The following is a 26,023-nucleotide window of genomic DNA, read 5'->3' as shown; positions in this document are numbered from 1 at the left end:
TCTGAGTTTCCCTGGGGAGTAGCTTACCCTCACAGATCCTGGGAAGTGAAGCGGGTGAGATAAAAGCGTGATGATGCAATTTGTAACTTATTGTGTCATCATAGCCAAACCCCTGCTACCTTGTGATGTGAATGTTACATCAGTGGACAGGGCAAACATTATACAAATTGTGTCACTGTTCACCTTACACAGGATCTCCCAGAGGGCAGCATTTAAAAGTAGGTAATTCATTAAATAATTTGCTATTTATCATCATGCATTTGATGTCTTCTTGTTTAAAATAAGCTTGTATTAAAGCTGTTTAGAGCTGGACATCAGCTGACTTGTATGCACTCACTTGGAAAAGAGAAAGTGCTTGGGTTGTTATATTCTCCTCTCTTACTTAATCAATTCAATAATACTTTGTGGAAAGACAACACAAGTGTGCTACTCTTTATTACCAGTTATTTATATAGTACGCACATATTCTGCTGCACTTTACAGAGAATGTTTCCATCATTCACAGCAGTCCCTGTCTCAGTGGAGCTTACAATCCCCCAGAGGGCCAGCCAGAAAGGTGGAAAGTATGACATGAATATTGTGGGTGTATTCTGTTTCTGTCTCTGTGAAATGACCTTTTAAAATACATAAATGCTCAACATTAATAAATAGCGAATTTGTAAGTCTGCCAGTAAAAATAAATTGGGCATATTGTCTGGTTGTTTATAAACTACTGTATGTGCAGCAGTTGCTCACCCCCCCCTCCCCCCCACCTCCCCTACTCCATACTTGCCGACATTCCTGGGCAGCTTTCTGGGAGCAGCAGGAGGGCACCTTCTGCTCTCCTCTTAGGGGGGCAGGGCCAGATAATGATAGATGGCATTAGGACCCGCCCCTTTACAGAAAACCCCCGTGATTCATGGGTCCGTGAGGAGGGGGTGGGGTTAAATGACGCGATTTGCACCATTTAGCCCCGTCCCTTTCCTACGGACCCCAAAATTCCAGGTAAAATCTCCCCATCCTGCCCACTTCACTAGGAAGTGGGCAGGATGCGGGAGATATGCCTACTCTTCCGGGGGTGCGGGGGGTTACCTGAAACATTGGGAGCATCCCACGATTCCCGAGAGAGTAGGCATGTACACCCTACTCACCATCATATCGGCTGCACACCCTCTCCTCCCACTTTAAGGCAAGCTGGCACACTGCGGGCCTCAGAACGATTTTATGGGGGGCAATATATAATTTAGTTTTGGCACCCACCCCCGCCCTCCAACTTACCAGTTGCTGGGAACATAGGCGCTGGAGGTGGAGCAGCAGGGACTGGAGCGGTGGCCTCAAACGGTAAAGGGCTGTGCTTTATAGCAATAGGCTGCACGGCCCCTGCTCTGCATGGAGGAGGAGAAGGTGTAATGTGCGGCCTTTTAACTTAAAGACTGCACATTACACCTCCTCGTTCTCTATGCGGTGCAGGAGCTGTGCAGCCTATTGCTATAAAGCACAACCTCTGACCATCTGTGGCAGCCGCTCCACTGGCGCCTTTCAAATTTTTGAGGGGTGAGTCACCCTCTTGCCCCCTCCCTCCCCATTCCAACGCCTATGACTGAGGATGTTGTTTATTTGGTAGAATCAGATGGAAGGTATGCTTCTGATTTGAGGAGTGTATGAGAAGTTTTAAATCTGGCAGACAGCAGCCAAGCTCTGAGTAGAGGTACATTTGTAGGGTGCAGTGCTGTGCCCCCTGTCTTAAGGACTATGGACCCACCGAAGTCTTAATCCAGCTATGGCAGTAGTGTAAGAACAGTGAGAAAAACCACAAACACAAGAGGGAACAGAGGTAGTTATTGAGGTACACAAGTTGAAATTGTTAATACAGGTTGAGTCTCCCATGTCCAAGATGCTTGGGACCAGAAGTATTTTGGATATCGGATTTTTCCGTATTTTGGTATTTTTATACCATAATGAGATATGTTGGGAATGGGACCCAAGTCTTTACACAGAATGGAATTATGTTTCATATACACCTTGTAAACAGAGCCTGAAGATAATTTTATACATTATTTTAATTAGTTTGTTCATCAAACAAAGTTTGTGCACATACCCAAAGTTTATTTATGTTTCATATACACTTTATATATAAAGCCTGAAGATAACTTTATACAATATTTGTAATAATTTTGTGCATTAAACGAAGTTTATGTACATTGAACCATCAGAAAGCAAAGGTGCGCTCAAAAAGTTATGTATTTCAGAAATTCTGTATTTCTTAATATTTGGATATGGGAGACTAAACATATACAATGTAGGCTATATTAAAATATTTATATTGGTATAAATAAAAATATGACAATTACTCTTAAGTAGAGAAATATTAAAAACAATAACAAAAAGAAGTGGGAAATAGTAAGAAAAAAATGTGAATAATAAAAATCCTTTATAGACCAGTAGAGCAGAACTAACGGCGGTGCAGCGGGTGCACTGCACCTTGGCCTTTGGGATCTCAGTAGCCCACTGCCGGTCATAACCATGAACCAGTGCAAAGGCTGCTCACCATCATTTTTAACTGTCACTAGGTACACTAAGCACCATACATTTAAGGTATCGAATATAACACGATACCCACTAATAATATACAAGTCTTGCTAAGTCAACTTACTGATATATGAACAGTATTTAGAAACCCTGCACAGTTTCCTATTGATAATTAATCCATGTTGATTATATCTGATGACGTAATTGTGAAGTCCCAGTAGATAATGACGAACTGAACACACAGTGGCATTGCTGGAGATTATATTATAAAAGATACTAAGAAATACATCCTAATTGACCTGAACCTACACAACATATAGGCAATAATGTATATATGGACCTGGGCCAATCATCAATATATTTTTTTGTGACTTTGACTGCTGAGCATTGGTCTTGAGAAATGTCTTGCTATGGGCCGAAACGTCGACCCTGCTCATGTAACTTGTTGACATGCTGTGAGTAAACATTATTGCTTCGTACACGTCTGGTGAGTGCGGCCAATTTTTTATACTATTATTGGGACCCCAGTTGGGATATCTCTGGTTTGTTACAACCCAGCAATGGATGTATATTTGGATTTTTGAGAGTGCGGCTCTTTCCACACACATACACTGTATATATATATATATATATATACTGTATATACACTATATATATATATATATATAAAATAAACATAAGTGCGGCACTCAGAGCTATGGAAGCTACAGAAACTACAACACAGCGGGTTGCATACAACGTTTCAATCTTTAAGATTTTCGACGAAAATCTTAAAGATTGAAACGTTGTATGCAACCCGCTGTGTTGTAGTTTCTGTAGCTTCCAAAGCTCTGAGTGCCGCACTTATGTTTATTGTCATTACCTCCGGCTGTGAGGGCACCGGGCGCAGCTATTTTTGTACATGAGTGCCGGACCACTGTGTCATTATATATATATATATATATATAAATATATATATTTATATATATATATATATAACAGTACCATTGACAAAAATACATCAGAGAAGTGGCTTTGGTAGCTTCCAGTCTGTAGGATAGATTACATATGAGAGTAAAATTACTCAGTGAAGGCACATACTGGTCTCTGAATTATTTTTATTAATCAAATTTTGCTTATTATTTCACACTTTATTTTTGTACTTGTTTTTAATATTTTGCTATTTAACAGTGATATAATTGAAAAAAATTTTAACGATACCATTAAAAGTTATATTTTAAAATGTATTGTGTTAACAATTTCAACTTGCATACCACAATATCCACCTCTGTTCCCTCTTGCATTACATTCTTAGGTAGTAGGTGGCACCTCTCACAGACACTCAAGTTATTAAGTACAGAATAGAAATTCAAGCCACTAAATTATATTGCGTCTACACACGGGAGAAGATATATGGAAATGTTACCAAAATAAAGCTTACACATAACAGCTGCCTGTCTTCAACAGTTGCATTCATTAGTATTGTATAAACAAACTGGCTCTGATATGCAGTGACCTTTTTCCTTTCTAGTATATTATTTTGCTGATCTTGTTAACAAACATCATGGGGTTACACCTTTTAGACAGTTTGCTAATTTCTACATATACTATAAATATTTTTAGTTCTAAATGAATCTGCTTGCACTATATTTATACCCTGATGTCAGTCATGGACCTTAAATGACAAGTATACAGTAGATAATAAGGGGTATATTTACTAAAGTGAGAGTTTTTACGAGTGGAGATGTTGCCCATAGCAACCAATCAGATTCTAGCTATTATCTTCTGGAAGGTGCTAGTTAAATGTTAAGTATAATCTGATTGGTTGCTATGGGCAACATATCCACTTCTAAAAACTATCACTTTAGTAAATATACCCCCAAGAGTTCATCAATAGATGGATATATATACCTTTAAAAAGAAAAAATACATTTTGCTATGGTCAATTAATAGGCATTGATCATCCTAATGGATGATCAACTTCAAATTACACTTACAAGCACCCTGTATAAAAGTAAAGTATATAGGACTTTTTGATATGGTCTTCCTGAGGCCTCACACAAACATTCATGAGAATGTACATTAGATATCAATGAGTTCTCTAGCTGTCCTAGCTGATCCACCTTTCATCAAATGCCTTTCTTTACATGCTTAACAGATAACCAATGCAGTCCTGTGAATTAGTACTTTCAGATTTACTTTTGTGGGTAGTGCACACGAGGGACTAAGCTAACAACAGTATTACATTACTATATATTAGATTGCATAAATTAATTTTTGTGGAACACAGTTGCATATTGAAAAAAACAATCATTTTATATATACAGTATAAGAATGCACCCATAAGTAATCTTTGTTATGTCTCATACATAGAAATTAAGTATTTCATGTGTATTAACCAGCATTTTGGTCTATGCAATATGTAGTGCAGAACAGAAAACAATATGAAGTTAGTAAAAGTAAACTTGAATTTCAGAGAAAGCTAAGCTGTTAATCATCTCCCTTTTTCTAAATACATTTCCTGGCTAATCATAAGGGAATCTGTCATCCAGGCTTAGCCAATAGCATAGCTGCCAGCTCTGTGGGTGCTGTGGATGCTTGAGCTGTGTATTTGTGTTGACGCTGCCACCAGCGATGTCTATGCTTGCCATACTTTAGCCATATGTGCATGGCACATGAGCACTCCTAATCAATTTAAATAGTTGTCTCTTATAGTTAGGATGAAGAGATGGCTGGTATGCGGGGACACGACATTCCGTAGCAGATGGGCAGCCATTCCCAGCTTATCAGTGCTCTACAATACTTAAACAGCAGTTGATGAACCAAGTCAGTGCATTACTGTTCTGAATCAATATATTAATATATAAAGTGCTTACAGATCAAACTGTCAAATAGAAAATGTATAACTTAATCATATTTCTGCACAATAAGCAATTTTAGAGAAAATATCATTTTAATGCATAAAAAAATCATAATAATCTAGTTGATATCAAGAACAATAAAACAGATGACATTAACACATCAAAAAGATAACTTCTGTGAGCATTAGGAACATAGTCAAAATATAAACTTTTAAATAAGAGATAAAAATAGATTTCCAAGTGAAAGCATTGAAAACATACAGTTCTGCAAAAAACAGTCTTTTTGGTCACCTTCAAACCATGGTTTCTGGAGTGGAATGTGACGTACATTGAAATGAAAATATGTAACTTCATCACTGGTGGAGTCTCTTTCTTTGGAACAACAAAGCTCGCCTTCGGGATCTCAAATGTTGAACTTAAAAGTCTTCATCAGGGCGATGCTCAAGTTTCACTGCAGCTTTTCGTAAAGTCCTCAGCTCCGCTTCCTTTGCGTCCTCCTGCCCGGCTAAAATAAGATGCTATAACTTATCACCTGGTAGAACCTGAAAGCATAGAAAACATCTTCAAGCTACTTTTTCAATTTAAACACAGCACCTCCTACTGGTTTTATGGTGGTGGTCATTTATTGGCAGAATGCATCTGTTTTGTGGTCAATATCTAAGATATCTCAGCTCTGTTTTATTGTGAGTACCAGGACTAGGCTAACTTGCTAAAGAGGAGCTTCCTGTTTCTAAATATGAGTGTTAATTATCACAGTGTAACTGAGGGCCTGATTGAAAGGTGGATGCAAAGCTATAACACCACCAGGTGATGCAGAATTAACATTTGTCACAGAGAGAGGCAACTTTGGTGGGTATTCCTGGGAGGTAACTGCGGGGTGGCCCACAACTGCATCTTTTCCTGCAGTTGCATTGGCGCTTCGACTGATGGTTCCATTTTTTACGCAAACCAACAGATTAGAGCCGCAGCCTATATTAGCATCTACCTCTGAATCAGGCCCTAAATTCCTAAAAGTGGCTCCAATGTGCATGCATTGTTACCCATGCAACAGTGCAGTGGGGGCCTCCATAGAGAAGGATGAACATGCATCACCGTTGCTATATAAATAACTGGCAATAAATAATCATCACTGGGCCTCCCTCACTGTGTGTGCCATAGTAGCCTTTACTTATGCGCCTGCCATAAATTCAATAGTTGAATAGTATTGAAAAAATATGGAAAAATATTAATTTAAAATTGCTATGCTCCTTTAAAAGCTTGCCTAAATATTTTCCATTATTCATGCATACACAAATAAATATTTCTGGAAAAAAATGTGTGTATATATATATAAATCTTTTAAGAATATGTTTTATTCAATATTGCTCATACAATTGATAACCTCATACCCAAAGTTGGTGTTTATTAAAATTATGATATTAACAAAGGGTTTATACAATCAAATTCATGAAAGTGAAGTAAAAGGTTTAACATTTGGAAAATAACTATTTTTGGTGATAGAGAAAGTGGACTTGGCTAGAATAGAACAAATATTTTCAAAGTTTGTTCAATACAGGTACTACAGTAATTTAAAAGAAAAACTTCTGAAGAAACTTGCAATTATAAATAAATAGAAATAATAATATGGATGCTCTCATATCTAGGCAATATACATTTTAGTTTGTTCTTTTCATACGAATCAGATTTAAAATTGAAAAGATAATTTCCATAGTGAATATAATGTATGCTTATGCTATTATGGATGAACATTTTGTTTTAGAATTGGCATGAAAACTTTAATTGTAATCTTTTCTTTTTAACGTACATAACATGCTGTATTTATAAATTCATTTGTCATTAATAAGATAATATGTACGGTAAGCTATTTAAACAATTTTACTGCGTAAATGATGGTAAATACACTCATAGGGCTCGATTCAATAAGTGGCGATGATCTCGTGGGTGCGAGTCATCGCTGCACTAGCCGTACTTTACAGCAGCCAAAATTTGTATAAAAAGTGCTTGTAGCCCCATAGAGCTCTGAGCAAAATTATGCGAATTCAGGTTCGGAGCGGGCCGCGAGGTGTACGAGATGCGGTGCTGTTGCCTGCGTTTTAATGCCGAGGCAACAGCACATCGCACCCTTCGCACACAATTGGATTGACCTTTTAATGTATCTGGATCTATGTAGCTACAAATACTGGGATACTGTTGGCTAGATTTACATTTGCTTTACAGTACACCACACTATTTTATATTTTTTTAAATGCTTTAGCTTTAAGCCATTTACTATTTTCTTTTGCAAACACTTTAGTAAACTGAATAATGACACAATTTAATTCCACTATATTTAATTTACTCATGTTAAATAAATATTTATTTTGGCTCGAGCTGAAAAAAGACATCAGTACCCACCACCTATGTAGTCCCAGATGATGACACCTCACATTGATATGATGAACCAAGTCCTTTGTTTATTCTTCAAGACGGCAAAACAGTCTACTTGCCAACCCTCCTGCTTCCTTGTGGAGTCTGCCGCTGCCCCTCAAACTAAGCTAAAAATCCCCGGCACAGCTGGAGTGACTGCTCAGCGGTGGTGGCGTCAGCAGCAGCGGCCTCTGCCCCCCAAAAGCATGGTGGCCTATTAAAAAAAGAAGGTCAGCAGCACTGACTGTAGTAGGGACTTAAGTTATCAGCAGGACTGCGTCATGGGGTCCATGGTTGTCATTGAGTTCCCTCTCTGGGGAATGAGTGCTGAGTGCTGAGTGTCACAGGTCATGCCTGTGACACTCAGCACTCAGCCTACTCCCTTTCTCCTGTCAGCATAATGTAAAATTGTTGGCTTCGGGAATTGGATCTGTGATGCAGTCCTGGTGGTAATATTTGTTATTGGTTAGGTATATACTGTATGGTTAGATATATATGGTTAGGAATAAATGGACTGTAGTCAGGAGGTGGCAGCTGTGTCAAAGTTATATGACTTCACAAAAAAATAAAATAAATCTATCTCTCAATCTCTCTCTCTCTCTCTCTCTATCTATCCTTATGCTACCCATACAAAAACCCACTCTGGCAGCATTTTGTTCACTATAGTTTTCACCTGCAACTGCAGAACACACCCCTGAATGGCAACAGATACACAAATAGGTGTAGCTAGACACTCCCTTTGGGCAGAGCATGACACACCCCCTCAACACCACATGGCTAGCGACAATAATCTCCCTGAAACTAGTTTTCAAAAGTAGGAAAATATGAAAAACAGACAGCACGCTTGTTCAGCTCCAAACAGCAATCAAAATTCCTCAGACCCTGTCTCTTACTAGACATAAAACAAGCTAGCTACACACAGGCCAGTAACTGGCATCCATTGTTTCCACTTTCAAATGTGCAGATCTCCTAGTATCTACTAGTTTTTTTCCTGGTTTTCCGGGTAAATGCCCTGCCAATTGTTTTTCTTAAAATGCTGTGACAGTAGAGTTAATAAAACTAACTACAGTAAAAAAAAAAAAAATAACTAAAGGTAATTCTATCCGACCAGGAAAAAAAATCCAAAGGTGAAAACACTGTAAATTAACATTGCCAAATTTCCCTGTAGACAGGTTGCTGCAAACCAGAAAACCCAGGAAAAATATCTGAAAGTGGAAACACTGCTGGTATCGGTCACACCTATCCTCACAATGCAACACACTTAAATACCTCTACCCAAGCACTAATTACTTAACACATAGCTGATTCCACCTGTGTCCCTGCCTGTGTGTTTCTCTTCCACAGTACACAGTCTGTCAATTAAGACTAGAAATCCAAGAAGCAAAGCTGCATTTGCCACACAACATACTGTAGTGACAATGGGGTCTATTTATCAAGCAGTGAAAAGTGTGAAGTGAACCAATGGAGAAGTTGCCCATAGCAACCAATCAGCCACTACGTATTATTTCATGGACTGTACTTGATAAATGCTACTTTGAAACTGATTGGTTGCTATGGGCAACTTCTCCACTGGTCCACTTCTCCACACTTTTCACTGCTTGATAAATAGACCCCAATGACAGAACAGAGAACATCCTTGCAAAGTTAACAGTAGTGAAAGATTTTTTTTGATTTACTAAACATCATCACTATCTTTAATAATGGTTAACAATACTTGAAAGCCTGTTAATATTATCCCAGAGAATTATTTCCTGCCGAAGCTTGATTTCTGTATGTGATTTTCTTAAGGATGCCTAAATGAGCCAATCTGGACCAGCTGTGACTTCCATTCCTGGCACTTCTTCTTCATACTCCTACAATGATTTCTCCCTATTGCCCGATAAATACAACTGTGACTTTCTATCTCCACCTGATTCCTGCTCTAAAAGCTTCATGGTATCTAAATTACAGTGCAAATGGAGTAACATTACTTAAAGTTGAGGGACAAGCCAAAAGGCGTCAGTTGTCCTACGAGTCCTTTGAAACGGATGGAATGTTCCAGTGTGTGACCACATCTCCCTCCTAGGGACTTGTCACGTGAAATCAGGGAATATGTAAAATACATTCCACTCTTTTTAAAGAGAAATTAGAGCTAAATGCATAGTGATCTCACATAATAGATGGACTTTTAACATTTACACTCCAAATATATTTATAAAATCTGTGATATATTTGTGCTCACAATGTAGACAATACAGTCATACTAACAGTATAGTGAGGACCACATTATAAGCAATTGAAATTTGGTACATTTTAAAAAGAAGAACTTTTGTCAAACAGCATTTTAAGTTTCTTTTAAACATACATAAATAGATACTTAAAATATATACTGCAACGGCGCACATAAATCAGAGAGGGGGAGTGTTGCCTTTTATTGCTAAGCGATAAACAGGAGTATATCTCTTAAAAGAACTATAATAACTTATTCCTATATGGATTAATCTCCTATTAATGGCTTTAGTAATTAATCTACAGGTTCTAGACTTGAACCTTTACCAATACCCATTATATTCAGGCCTATGGCCACAAGATAATATCAAAATTATAAACTGTATTAAAAATGTATAATTTCACAGAATAGCAGAGTTATAAACATATTATAGATTTGTGATAAATAGCTGTACAATTTTTGCAATCCTGAGGTCAAAAATTATTTTCACCTCTAATAGAAAGGTGCTCCCATTCAATTGTGGTTCCTCATAACGGTTATTATAGCTTCTCTTACAGGGTAAAAGATGCTATAATAAATTTGATATTATCTTGTGGCCACAAGCCTGAATATATTCTTTCTTGATAAAGGTTCAAGTCTAGAACCCATAGATAGATTAGTTACTAAAGGCATCGATTGGATATTAATCCATATTGGAATAAGTAATTTTGGCTTTTTTTATGAGATATACTACTGTTTATCAGTTAGCAATAAAAGGCAACACTGTCTCCTCTGATTTTTGTGTACCCTCGCAGTGTATATTTTGGGTATTTTTTTAGATCTTGCTAACAGGAGACCCATTGAGAGGAGCAGCCATTAGTTTAATAATGGTGCAGGATAAGGGTATTTTTGAACTACATATATAGATATTGTTTTTAACTATACTCCTACAAATAAACACATTTCACAATCTATCTGGGGGGATAACACTTATGTCTGACAGACACAGTGATTCTGCTATATGAACACTTACACGACTCTCAGTATATCATTAATTGGCAAATGGTGACAAGAGATATCACAGTGCAGATAGAGCTCACAGGTTGTTCTAGAACTTTTTGTTAACTACAGTACTTCATATCTCATGTACCTATGATTGCCATGGTAGTCAAAGTTATTGTAAATCATTAATAGTAGCCTGAGAAAAAAACAAACCAATGAGAAATGTTAAATATGAAGATTATTCCTGTTTGTTGAGGATGTTTGAAGACTTTTGTCACTAGTTTGATGAAAATTTTGAAATACTTATTAAACTGAGGACAGGCATGAGTTGGCAATATTTCATATATCCTTTAGGCTGGAGAGGAAAAACAGGGTTGCACATAGGTAACAAATATACAAGAGGTAAGGTTTGCACACTAGTTACAAATAATTGCAGGAGCAAATGATTGTACATGTATTGCAAAGAGTCATAGGAACTCAGGATTGTATATTGTTACAAAGATTCAGAGGAGATAAAAATTCTAGACTTGTGATAAAGAATCACATGAGCTGTGGATTTCATTATGCTAGCAAAGAGTCATGAATCTGAGGATTGCACATTGGTTGCAGAGTCACAGCAGCTTGGTGGATTGTACAAGAATGTGTGAAGACTTATGTCACCAGCCAGAGGTTGATGACAATATAGAAATACTTATAAAACTGAGCATAGGGAGAAATAGATAATATTTGAGAACCCTTTAGGCTGGAGAGGAAAAACAGGGTTGAACACGTGTAACTAAAATCCTGATTCAAAGGTGAAAATAAAGCTGGTTTGTAGTGTTAAGCGATTATTTTCAGACTGCACATGTGCCAAGTTTAATTGCCCTCTGCAGTCACAGTAAGTCCTTGGACACAAAGTGATTGATCATGAGAGAGCATTTGTGAGAGGTAATAGGGGGTAGTGACTCAAAAGCAAGCATTTCAAACTGTTTTGGGGGAGAGTTTGTGCCTGCAACTGTGCAATTTGTACGCAGTGGTTAAGGTTCCAATGGCTTACTTCTGCTGAACATTTTGAGCAACCATAGGATTGCTAAGAACATCGATGCTGCAACTGAAGTGTGACCAATGGTGTTCCTGTGTACTCAAGCTGCAATCTTGAGATGCCGCTAGAGTGGTACAGTATCTCAATACAATTCCCTGCAGCTGCAACATTTGTATATTTTTGCACAACTGCTGCACATGGAAATGCAGCCATAATGGAATTTGCATCCACCTCTGAATTAGGCCCCAAAATTACAAGCTTTAAGGCCTGCAAAGTGGTTACAAAGAATCGCAGGAGCAAATGATTGTGCATGGATTGCAAAGAGTCACAGGAGATGAAGATTACACAATGGTTTAAAAGAATCACAGGAGCTAATTATTGCATGCAATTCAAAGAGTCACAGAATATGTTGATTGCACACTGGTTGCAAAGTGTCACAGTATAACTAAATCAAGATCAAGGTTCAGGTTAGGAACTAAGGGCCTGATTCATTACAGATTGCTATTGCCATCGCAGCTGTGATTACGCACGCAGTTCTGCTGCTAAAATATGCTAATGCTTGTAACTGCTCAGCCAGCATAGACACACCCACTACTGCTTTCTCACATCCATAAGACCTCACAATCCTGTGTATACATTGGTAACATCGAGTAACATTGGACCCTCAGGCACAATTACAGCAGCTCTGACCAGTTTCAGAAATGGCAACTCTTGTCACATGCAGTGAGTACCCAAGCTGCGAATGCCGTCACAGTGGCTAATTTATGCAAACCCAAGAAATGGCATTCAAATGGACAGGCACGACTGCATTTCTCCAACCACTCCCCCGTCACCACCCCCAAAATGCTGACATTCCGTCACTCACTATGCGATGGCTTTGTATCTGAGTATGTGATTGAAGTGTGATCGCAATACTGGCCTGTGTGGTGCATACGCATGTGCAGTATGCACCATCAGATGATCTGAGTACACTGTTGCAATTGCAATCCATGATGAATCAGGCCCAAAGTGTTCAGATACATATGACTGCCACATCAGGAAAAAATATTTGCAGGTACTAAGGAACTCCCATAAAACCGATGCGTATCTGATATGATAACGTATTTATCACTGATTTAAGCTAGCTGTGTTATGAATGATTAACAGTTATGTTGACATTCTTCAGGTTGACATGAGAATGTCAATTTGAAAGAACTGTTGACATGCTTAGCATGCTGACAGTGACCATGTCAACATTCATCATGATATGTTAACATGATGAACTGTGTACAAACCATCCCTGGTGGTCTAGTAGTATCTTACATTCCCCCGGTGGCAGCAGTGGCTCCAGCGTCTTCTTCTGTGTCCCAGCGGTTACATGTGCAGCAGTTCCAATGCAGACATCTGAGGAGCAGCATTTCTGTAAGTATTATTATCCTATCCCTTACCCTACTCCCTCTCCCTAACCCTCTCCCTAGTGTCTAACCCTAAACTCCCCCCCCTGCAGCCTAACCCAAACCTTCCAAGTGGCCCCTAACCATTGGCATGATCAGAATATCATCATAACATGAGAAATAAAACCAAGCCCATACATTCCAGAGTTAAATAAGAGCTAACTGAGGGAAAAACCATGCACTATATTTAACGAAAACTGAAAAAGCTGAAATGAATTAAAGGAACAGACTATGGGGCTGTCTCTGAGCCGCACATTGTTGAGACTGCTTTAGTGCCTTTTGCTGTAGTCATGCTAATGATAGCAAAAGCCCTTCCACTGGTGTACTAGAGGGTGTATGAATGCACAAAGGCTGGGACGCTCACTTTGTGAGTATGCTATTGCAACCATCGGAAACACCATCGGGACTTTCACTAGCCCAATCCTAGGTGTAGAATCTCTCTCAGAGTATGGACTCCAATGTACTCATAAAGCGTCTGAATTAGCAACCACTCCTGCAACACACCAGTGACACTCCCATAATGCATCCATCAGACATCGCAGAACGAATACCCTGTGTGACTAATTAGGTATTTAGATGCATGCGCAGTTGCAAAAAATAGTAATTTCCGTGAACATCAACATTGCATCAAACTCAGAGTCAGTTCCAAAGGATTTTGTAACTACATCAAGTAACACTTGGCTATGTACATAATACTTCACTCTGTTCAAAATACAATACAACAAAGAAAAATAGAATAAGTAGTGATGCACTACTTAGGGAGAACTCAATTAGACCCAATATTTTTTTACGAGTGTTTTTCGCGGTTTTTGTAACGCCCAATTCAATCAGTTCTCGTTTTTCTACCAGAAAAAATATTTTTCAGGTGACGAACATACATGGGATTTGTGTTAACACATGGACCTATGTAATTTCGCGGCTCCTGGCTGGATATCAGGCAGGTGAAAAAAAACACGCTGCTGTGTGATGGGCTGCAGTGGGACTATTGAGACTGCTGTCACTGAACAGCAGCAGCAGTCTCCTCTCCTCTGTGGGGATGGGGGGGTGCGATCACGGCACCACTCCATTTGCCCCCCTCCCCACTCCTCAGAACACAGCACCGTTTTTTTTCCTAAAGGGTGTGGCCTTGCCACCTGCGATTAGGCTACGCCCCCTGATAAGTTCCAACTTCAGGGTTAATTGAATTAGCCTGGGGTATCAATTGGCCAGCGGTAAAGTACCATGAATAATTGTATTCCCCCCTTAGTCTTAAATAGATATCATGAAAAACTTGTGGCGTTTGAGGGAGGGGGATGTGCCTGACCTGTGGGCCTAATTCAGACCCGCTCGCGAGCGCTGAGCGCTCGCAAGCGGGTCGATGGTGCCCTAATGCGCATGTGCACAACGGAGGGAGCTCCGTCGTGCGCATGCGCGAGACCCGCATAGCGACAGCCAAGCTGTCGCTATGGGTCTCGCACCAAAGGGGGCGTGCTGTCGATGGTGACTGACAGCACGCCCCATTTGGTGGGCGTGCCGGGGACATTGCTGCCCAAATGGAGGCGTTCCCATGGGAATGCCTACCGTCTGGGTCCGGCCCCACTGACATCACTAGTGATGTCAGTGGGAGTGCTTTTGGCTCTGATAGAGCCAAAAGCACTCCTGGGCTTGCGGCAGCGAGACCCTACCGCAGGGTCTCGTCGCAAGCCCTATGGTAGCGATGGTCTTGACCATTGCGACCATCTGTTTGGCCGCTCGCTATAGCTGTGGGTGGTCACCCACAGCTATGCGAGCGGCCAGGAGGCCGCTCTATTTTTAGGTAGGAGGGCCCTGATTAAGAGCGAGCGCTCTGGTCAGAGCGTCCGGCTCTGAATCAGGCCCTGTGTTCCTGGAAATGGGAGTTTGTCGCCTCCATTTCCGTGAGTGCCAAGGCCACGGTCTGCATCGGCGAATGCAGATTTCCTGATTTCGCAAACTGCCAGCCTGAGTAAGCTGAAGATTACTCAGACAGGCCGGTGCTGCCTAAGATGACGATGGTGATCCGAAGCAGCGTCTACGAACACTGCACTCAGGGCCTGATTCAGCTTTAGACAGAATTGCAAAGCTGCTCGTAAGCAGCTTTGCAATTCCGTCTGTGCTGATATGGTAATGTAGCAGGAGGAATCACACCTCCCTCTGCATTACGTATCCGAGCTGTGTTGTCCCATGCAGCATCAGATACTCTGTGGAACATCGGCTGGCTAAGGTGACCCATGGGGTCACGCAGCCGGCCGCCGCAGTTGAGATGAAGAAGCGAGGAAAACTCCATCAGCCGACAGAGATCCTGGCTTCTTCCCTCACCATCAACAGCAGCAACATGCCTCCGTTTCAGGAAACAGAGGGCATCGCCACCCCCTCCCCACCCACAAGTGGCAGCAGACTGTCAAGCACTGACAGTCTGCGAGCAAGATCACAGACCCGTTCTGCACATGCTCAGATTCCCGAACGGTGAACTAGCGTGCACTGCTGAATCAGGCCCTCAGATCACTATTGCTGTCAGGAGGCATCTTCTTGATATAGACGCCTCCTGCAGTAATTAAATATTTGCTGGACAGTATTACACAGCTACTTCCATATGACTGTGCAATACCGTCCACACTTGAATAAGGCCCATTATCATGTTAAGAGATTTATGCTTTACTGCAAATACTTAATGCTATCTGTCCTGCAAATCACAGATTACTATGCCCATTTTGGAACAATAGCAAATGAAATTTAAGACTAATGACTGATACCTGACACTGACACGGGATGCAGAACATGCCAATCCACATTAGCGCTTATGGGCATCAATTCAATTTTTCCTTTCAAATGAAACTCAATTACAATAAACATCTGCTTAAACAGAGCAAGAAATGTATTTACTTGTGTGTTTTACGCTTTTCTCGTATTTTTGAATCCAGTGTTTGAAAAGACTACTGTGCTGAAACAGAGATATTACCCAGCACACAACACAGTAGGTCACTAGATATATCCGCCTTATTATTTCCTTTTGTTTGTTTCCCAGACTCATACTTTCTTAGCCATCTGTGTCTTACAGTACTTCCCACTGGTGTCATCTTTTCCCCATGTCCCTCTCTCTCCTACCACTCAGTGCATTTAGCAATGGGTTTCCGGGTGGTGTTAAACAAGTGTGACATGGTAAGTAAATTAGCCAAGTGAAATGAAACATGCCATTAATCACAGGAAATAATTGTCCTTAGAGTCCTCTGAAAAGTATCAAGTATTCTTCAATAATGTACTAATGTTCTGAGAGTGTAACACTGGAAAAGGCAGAATACAGAGAACACTTGATTCTGTTATACTTAATTACAGCTTAGTTCTGGGACTACTTATTTCAGTTGTAACTGTCATCTGTAACTAGACTTCTCAGACATGCTTATTTGAAAAATATAGGTTCACTGAACTCTGTTACAACATTTAATATGACATCACAGGAGACATATAAACACATTAGAGATTGAGCAGGGAAAGGCTTGTAAAATGGTGTATACATTTTTTAGTTTCAACAAAGTACATAAAAAGCACATTAAACAGTGAAGGAAGTGGAATAGGAGAAAATATTTATTCCATGAAGGTGAATATTGTAACCTCTGAGTAAGCGTAATGGGTGGGTAATACAGTATATTCATCTACTGATTTTCAATGAGCACTTGGCGGGATCTTAATGGCATAGTTTATTTTCCTCTTATTTCTTGAAACTATTACACTTAGGTGTCTATTTACTAAACAGTGTTAGGAGAAGTGAAAAGTGATAAGGTGCCAGTCAATCAGCTCCCAACTGTCATTTTTCAAACACAGCCTGTGAGATGACAGTTGGGAGCTGATTGGCTGGCACTTATCACTTTTTACTTTTCACTTCTCCTAACACTGCTTACTAAATAGACCCCTTAAAGGACATATATTAAATAAAAGTGAATTTGTAATCATAAGATAAGATAAAAAATGACAGTATGTGCATACAGTCAGGGCCATAATTAGGCGTGTGCAACTGATGCTGACCATTTTTGGCCAGCTGGCACCTGTTTCCAACTTATGAGGTGCCTGGAAGGGCAACATGCAGCTTTTAGAGATGCCAGGTGCATCCTTAGGATACGCCTGGTGCCCAGTATCCTGCTCCTGGCCCTCCCTTCTCTGTGGTAAAAATAATTTTTCTGTATAGTGACATACTTAGGGGCTGATGCAGGATTCAGCATATGCCTGTTTGTGGAGCATATCTTGCATTTTTATCAAACTGTGCTTTCTCCCAAGCCAAGCATGCCCAAGTACAAGCAATGCATAGTCAAATGAATTTAAGCCATAGCCCCAATTGTGAATGAGAAAGTGTAACTGGGCTGTATTGGGATCTTCTCTCAAAGGCAAAGTTCAGTAGCTTACTTGGGATGCTCCAGGCAGCTTTGCAGCAGCTCTACTGGCTGCATAGTCCCGTTCCAAACACCCTGCAAGCTAAATGCAGATGCCGTTGGACAGCAACCTGTGCATCCCACAGGGTCCTGGGCAGCAGCACCAATTCCACACCGCTGGCATCGTGTTCTTACTTTCTTTCTTGTATTGCAGTCATAACACATATGGAGCATGTGTGGAGAGTTAGGGGTCTATGTACTAAGCAGTGATAAGAGACAGAGTGAAAAGTGATAAGTAAGTGATGAGGTGCCAGCCAATCCGCTCCTAACTGCCATCGCACAGGCTGTGTTTGAAAAATGACAGTTGGGAGCTGACTGGCTGGTACCTTATCACAGACTTATCACTTTTCACTGTGTCTCTTATCACTGCTTAGTACATAAAGCCCTTAGTAACATGGTAGAGCAGTCGCAAAGAGCATACATGTCAAAAAAAATTCCCTGTTTTGAAGCAATGAGGAAGAAGTGGACAGAATGAGTCTTTTATCCTTATTAGGTGACGTTGTGACAGATATACAGTAATTGCTATAACTTTCTATACCTTCACAATATAGACAGACTATTTGTCTGTTTCCAAATGTGTTTACTAAAGAGAATTCTAAAAATGGGGGAGGGCAGTTGTTCCTTTAAATTCCTCACCAAACTATGTTTTCTTACTGACTTCGTGGGATGGCACCTTTACCACTGAAAAGGACATTATATAAATACGAATTATTGTGCAACTGCTCAACATCCCAGTAACTCAACTCTTTATAGTCTTATAAAAGCACGTATATTATGGGGTATTCATCTCTGAGAAGGCCTCATGGGTTTATAGGCAGCAATTAGGGCATGGTATGTATCAGAAATCTGAAAGCAAAATATACAAGACATTTTTAAAAGGTGAAATAGCTCTCCCACAACCATAAACGGCACTTCTCACCAGCAATAACCTAGTGAATCTGGCATAACATCAGGTTCCCACAGCAACAAACATAGGTACATGCATTGGCTTTGTAAATATGACATTTTATTTCACATATTAAAAATATATGGAGTTTTAGGTTTAATTCAGTGAGCATGTCCCAGAGCAGTCACCAAAGCATTGCATACCACAGTTTTATCACATTAAGCCTAAGTTGATTTAAAAATAAGCAATAAAGAATTACAATTATGATGACTTTGTAAAACCCTGGTTAATTTCTATTAGCTACACAAAATAACTTCTGAACTGAAATGTTTAATTTACAATGTTAGATGTGAGCATGCAGTTGTCATACTTTTACTATTGTATAATATATTTCAAAAGTGAGGCAATGATGAATAGGTTAGCTAATGTAACATATATATATATATATATATATATATATATATATATATATATATTAGGGATGTGCGCCGGACCATTTTTGCCGGATTTGGTTCTAATTCGTCGTCCGGCTTTGGATTTGGATTTGGTTTTGCCAAACTGCGGTGACTGGCTTTGGATTTGGATTTGGATTTTTTGCTAAAATTGGCAAAAAAAATCTAAAATGACATAAATTGGGCTTTTTTTTTCTTCCTAGAGTGTTATTTACCTCAATAACATTAATTTCCAGTCATTTACAGTAAATTTAGACCACCTCACAGCTTAAATTATTGTTTTCACCATTATTGGCTAAGGGTTGCAGTAAGCTGACTGGTTACCAAGCGTCACAGCAGCGGCACAGTGGCACAGACACCACAGTTTAAAGCACATCTATGAAACTATGCCACACAGCAGTGCCAGAAATGAAAGGTAGTGCTAGATGGTACTGTCCTTGGGCCCTCCCACCCACCCTTTATGTTGGATCTTAAAAAGGACATGCACACTTTAACAAACGAAGCATTTCAGCGACAGGTACTGCCACTTTGTGGCTGAAGTGCTTGGTTTGTTTGGGCCCCCACAAAAAAATCTTCCAATCTACTAAAGGCAACAGGTCTACAGTGGCATGATGTCACCATCATTGCCATCCTCACCCTCATCAGTGTGTACATCATCCGATTCCTCACACAATATCAGTTCATCCCCGCTGGAATCCACCATTACAGAACTATCTGTACTGTAACGTGATTGGCTGGAAAGGTTTTCCTTGTGAAATTTCCAGTTAATTTTAATGAACATAATTTTTTCTACATTTTGTGGAAGTAGCCTCTTTCGTCGTTCGCTCACAAGGTTCCCGGCTGTACTGAAAACTCTTTCCAAGTACACACTGGAGGGTGGGCAGCTTAAGTAATGCAAAGCCAGTTTATACAAGGGTCTCCAAATTGACTTTTTTTTCTTCCAATATTCGAAGGGACTCTGTGACATGTCTACGTGTATGGTGTCCTGAAAATAATCCTCCACCATTCTTTGGATGGTAATCGTATTAGATGGAGTTACGGTAGAGGTGTCACTGGTGTTGGGCAAATCTTTTAGACCCGACCAGATGTTAAAATGTTGACTTGACTTATCTGCATCACCACTGGGTCTTTTGAAAAAGCTGTGGGTACTACACAGCGAAACGCGTTAGAATTGGCTGCTTCCTCACAATACCCATCCACCACAGGAGTGCTGATACTTGGTCAAAGCAACGTGCCATCTAGCTACACATTACGGACTGCCGAAACCTCTGCCCGGGGACCATTTCTTGTGGAAGCCCAAAAGCACTGCTAATTAGGACCCCTAAATCTAAGCGGACACTGGATTTGGTAATTATAAGTCTGGACTGATCTTTAAAACTACACATGCTCAGTACCATTGGATCAATATTATTGGACTATCATCTAAGCCTCCTAGCATCTAATGAGATCTATGTGACTGGTGGATTGGACTGATTTTATGCTCTTTTGAACATTTTAAACTATATGCATATTGGTATCTTGTATACCTTATTAAATGATTAAATGTACTCATTATAGTTGAGCGCTGTTATTTTCTCTATTTCTTTTTCAATATCTTTTGGAAAAGGTGCATTTTTTTCTGGCTGCTGCAGGAGAAACCGAAGGAGGAGACGTCATCGTAGTGCCATGTGTCACTTCAGCTGCCAACTTGCTCACCAGGAGCGCTTTGGTTCTTTTAAGATCTGGGTCAGTTGTAAAGAAAGACACAGCATATGACTTGAACCTAGTATCAAGAATGGTTGCTAAAATATAATGATCAGATTTCAAGACCTTGGCCACCCGTGGATCCTGGCGAAGTGAACAAAGGACTTGATCTATCAGTCCAGCATACTTTGTGGAATCACTTTGTTTAATCTCATCCTTCAATTTCTCCAGCTTCTTTTCCAAAAGCGAAATCAGGGGAATCACCTTACTCAAGTTAGTAGTGTCAGCACTCACTTCACAAGTGGCAACTTCAAATGGTTTGAGCACCTTGCACAAGACAGAAAGTACTCTCCACTGTGCTGGGGTAAGATACATTCCCCCTCCTCTCCCAATGTCATGGCTTGTCGTATAGCTATGGATGGCTTTTTGCTGCTCCTCCATCCGCTGAAGCATATACAGGGTTGAGTTCCACCTCGTTATCACTTCTTGCTTCAGTTGATGGCAGGGCAAATTAAACTGGTCTTGCAGGTGCTGCAATCTCCTGCACGCTGTTGCTGAATGCCGAAAATGTCCCAAAAGGGCAAAGTCTGAGTCTTTCCTTCCCGCTACATGTGGTGAATGGTATGTTGCCAATTTTCTGTTTCTCTGCAATAGTAGTAGTCTTTAGAGGTTTTTTTTTTGTCTTTACCCCTGTGAAATCTAAATTTTTTGATTTCAGGTTCCCTAAGTTTTTAAAGCCTCTACGCCCTTGAGCATCAGCTTTAGATGAAAGTGATGGACTTCCAGCCGCTGCAATGCTAGCATTTGCTTGTTGTTTCTGCTCTCCTCTCAGTTCATTCTCATGATCCATATTACTTTATCACTATGAACTGGAGTCACAGAGCTTGTATACACACAGTGTGCTATGCCCTGTCACGGAGCTTGTATAATAGACACAGTGGGCTATGCCCTGTCACGGAGCTTGTATGCACTCACTGGGCTTATGCCCTGTCATGGAGCTTGTATAATAGACACAGTGGGCTATGCCCTGTCACGGAGCTTGTATAATAGACACAGTGGGCTATGCCCTGTCACGGAGCTTGTATGCACTCACTGGGCTAATGCCCTTTCACGGAGCTTGTATAATAGACACAGTGGGCTTATGCCCTGTCACGGAGCTTGTATAATAGACACAGTGGGCTATGCCCTGTCACGGAGCTTGTATGCACTCAGTGGGCTTATGCCCTTTCATGGAGCTTGTATAATAGACACAGTGGGCTATGCCCTGTCATGGAGCTTGTATGCACTCACTGGGCTTATGCCCTTTCACGTGGCTTGAATAATAGACACAGTGGGCTATGCCCTGTCATGGAGCTTGTATGCACTCACTGGGCTTATGCCCTGTCACGGAGCTTATATAATACACTCAGTGGGCTTATGCCCTTTCACGGAGCTTGTTTAATAGACACAGTGGGCTATGCCCTTTCACGGAGCTTGTATAATAGACACAGTCGGCTAAGCGCAGTCACGGAGCTTGTATAATATAAATAATACACTCAGTGGGCTAAGTCCAGTCACGGAGCTTGTATAATACACAGTGCACACAGTTGGCTAAGTCCAGTCACGGAGCTTGTATAATATACACACAGTGGGCTAAGCCCAGTCACGGAGTTTGTATAATACACTCAGTGGGCTAAGCCCAGTCACGGAGCTTGTATAATATAAATAATGCACTCAGTCACGGAGCACACAGTGGCAAGAACTTGAACTACTCTCTCTAACTAATCTAACTCGCTTTTCCCCTCTCACTAGTCACTCACTACCTAACTTTACTAAGCGTGACTGTTCCGAAATGGCGCCGACAGCCGGGCGCTGCGTCACCCGGCTCTCGCGAGCCGAACGTCACCCGGCTCTCGCGAGGTCTCACGAGAATCCGACGCCGGATGGGTGACGTTCGGCCTCGAGGTGGAATCCGAGTCAGGCGGGAACACTTGCGTTCGGGTGGACTCGGATTCCACCTGTTCGGAGCGGTTCGGATTCCTCGGAATCCGAACCTCTCATCACTAATATATATATATATATATGTGTACTGCAATCAACTGTAAAAAGGTATAGCAGGGCCCCAAGTCATAAAAAAAGCAAGCCACAGATTGAACAGACATGGAGGGGGCAGATTAAATGTACAGTAAGTGTAGTGGTTCAAGCTGAAGGTAACAGGAGACAACATTCTGACAGTTGGGGGAGATGTATCATGCCTTCTAAAGAGTGGTGAAGAGGAGAAGTTGCCCATAACAACCAATCAACTTCCAGCTTACATTTGTCAAGCACATTCTATAAAATGATAGGTATAAGTGCCTGGTTGCTATGGGCAACTTCTTCTCTTGTCCATTTCTTCGCTATTTAGAAGTATCAGTATATCTCCCCTTGGTAAGTAAAAGTGTAAGGTGTGAATAGGAAGGGTAATGCCTTGATGCAGTAATTACAGTATTTATATGAGAAATGTAAATGGTTTGGGTGATGGTAGATAAATGATGCATAAATTGGGTGATGGTAAGGAAAAATGTATTGAGTCAAGATTCCAACAGAATGTATATGGTGTGAGGGACACAAATATGTTAGCCTATCCAAGGTTATGACAGCAGTTATTGTAAATGAACTGTGACATGAATTGAACAATATCTATTTTTTGAAGAGAACATGTGTAAAGTGGGCTAGTAAAATAAATAAATGTCTGAGCTAGGAGTGGTTAATATTTCTGATATTTATTGTAATTTTACTTTATTATAGAACGTCAATAGTGTTTGTGACTTCATGTTTAATTGCTATTACATTTTATGATTTCTAAATTTATTTTTTAAACAACATTTTTGCTTTGTCATATTTTTTACAACAAATGATAAGCATTTGGGTTTTGGCATTCCTAATGCCTTAGTTTTCCTTTAGATTGTATTGAATCTCTCAACTTAACAATTTTTAAATCTTTTGGCCTAAAAAGAACATTGGTTTACATGACCTAGAACGTTTTGCAATGGCAGTGCAATGATGGGTGTATTCTTATTTGCACTTATTTTGCACTATCACACGTTGTTTGGATTGTCTTCTGCCTTGCCATTCTACCAATTATGGCATCTACAAAATAATCTCCTTAGATGTCTATCCAGAAGCTGCACACCCCAAACCACTATCAGTGGTTGCTAAGGACACAATTAAAGAGACCCCCCCCTCACTCACATGCTAGCTGCTGGCTAAGCAATGCAATCAGTCACACTGGTGTAATATGGTGTTGAGCCTAAGGATAAGTATTAGTATTTCTTCTGTTGTGCAGACATACAGTATATTTTCTATTAAAACTCATCATCATACCTTGCTCCTTTTGTTTTGTAAGCCTACGTAAATCAGATTTAGAGATGAGAGGTGGGGGCATCTTTAATAATGATGTCTTTAAATAAATAAACGCAGCACTTGGGTGCTGTATGAAAAACATTTTTGCTGGGAGTTTTAGAGGGAGGGGGTGAAGTCATCTTTTGGGACATCATGACCTTGTCCTCCACCGCTGTGCAATATTATGATTTACAGTGTGCACACCGGTGGGGTAGGGATGACGACATGATGTTTTTCAAAATACTTAATCAAATTGATATAGCCTTTTGAGGTGGTAGTCACAATAGGTGTCAGACAGAATGTGAAAGTGACTTTGAGGCCACACAGAGAGTCCTTAACCAATAGAGTAACAGGTAACAGTGGTAACAAAGCAGTATCAGTGGCAAGCAGAATAGCGATATTGTAGGGGTTCACAGTGGTTTTTAGGCATCTCACTTATGGAGCTAACACTCAGTACTGTGGCACTCAATACAGAAAAGATGGCACCAGCTGCAGATGAGCAGTAGTCCAGCGGTGACATCATGAGATCCGAGGCTGCGCCTCCCTCTGATTTTTTGTCCTAGTGCCCAGCATGTATAGTAGAGAGAGGAGCACACTTCTCTCTAACAAATGAAGCATTGGGAATCCAGGAGGCTGTAGAGCTCCCTGAAATTCTGTGAACTCCTGGACACAGAGGCATATCTATAATGGGTGCAGGGTGTGCGGAGAACATGGGCCCCATACCACACACCCTGCACCCATAATATTACTTACCTCTCCAGAGTCCCACGTCGGCGCAGAGGTACGGCGCTGTAAAACGACTGGAAAATGGCCACGGTGGCCATTTACCCATCGTTTGCGCATGCACAGTACAGGGAAAAAGGCCGTCGTGGCCATTTTCCCGGTGCCATGTGCATACACTATAGACTCTGGGCACACTCTAGTGCCCAGAGTCTATAACTCCGGCACTGGCCGCCCACAGTTCAGTGCGCTGCCGGCCGCTGGGCAGAGAGGAGGGGGCCTGTGCCGGAGACTGCACACGGGCCCCCTCCTCTCTAGAAATGCCCCTGCCTGGACATTCCACTAGAGTAGGCAAGTATAACACAAAAGCTGGTAGTATTTTCTCTAGATGCAAACAGAAATGTACATTTTATAGCCCTAGCATAGCAACATGGATTGCACAGGTGCAAATTTGGCTGGATTTGCTGCAATCTTTATATCAGGACCAAATTATCAACTTAAGGTACCCCATAGCTGTCCCCGAATGGTCGGGAAAAAGCAGCCATTTCAATTACAGTCTATTTTGTTAGTGGCTTGTATAAAATTGAGAAATAAATCCATTCCAGTGATGAGCAACTGTCACACTTGCCACTGAGGGGTTGAAAGCAGAGGTCCCAGGTTGGGGAAGAAATCGGAGGTGAGGGGCCTGAATGTATGATCTCCTCATCCACAGAGTTTGGAAGTTACCAAGACCCTATCAATGGTGCAGAGTCTATCCTGCTGGTAGGTGTTCACCAGAGACCCCTACCAATCGGGATATGGGTTTTAGCTGCACCCAGCAGGCAGGTCGCGGTCCTTTGATCTGGTATCCAAACCCCGTGGGAATAGAGAAACACATAGAAGGTGGCCCAAGGAATATGCCTCCCAAGAGGCACAGCTGCACAAGGAATTGGTACTTGGGGTACCCACAGGTAGAGGTGTGTAGACACACTATTGCGCTGAAGGAGAGCTCCTTGGTATTGAACACAGGCAGAGGTTTTATGACGCACTGTAGCTCCAGAACGAGACGCTAAGTTGTACACAGGCTGAGGTGGTAAGACGCCGTGTTGCTCTGGAAGGAGACGCTA

The 26,023-nt window shown here is 40.9% G+C and overlaps 1 protein-coding gene across 8 annotated transcripts in view; it reads right to left on the bottom strand.

The window, feature by feature from the left end:
- Positions 1-5,497: 5,497 nt before the first annotated feature.
- CRLF1 (cytokine receptor like factor 1) overlaps positions 5,498-26,023 on the bottom strand; it is a 217,563-nt gene continuing 197,037 nt past the window's right edge. For 6 of the 8 annotated variants that reach the window (XM_088468997.1, XM_088468999.1, XM_088468998.1 and 3 more), the window contains one exon: positions 5,498-5,853. In XM_088468997.1, coding sequence (XP_088325123.1) covers positions 5,821-5,853 — 33 coding nt within the window. In that variant the 3' untranslated portion in view covers positions 5,498-5,820. Of the gene's footprint in view, positions 5,891-26,023 lie in introns of all 8 variants that reach the window. The other 2 variants (XM_088468995.1, XM_088468996.1) reach the window with 2 other exon arrangements.

The sequence above is a fragment of the Taudactylus pleione genome, unplaced genomic scaffold (assembly GCF_031769625.1).
Source record: "Taudactylus pleione unplaced genomic scaffold, aTauple2 ptg000087l, whole genome shotgun sequence".
In the NCBI taxonomy this organism is placed as follows: Eukaryota; Metazoa; Chordata; class Amphibia; order Anura; family Myobatrachidae; genus Taudactylus; species Taudactylus pleione.
This window is presented reverse-complemented; position numbering and strand designations above follow the sequence as displayed.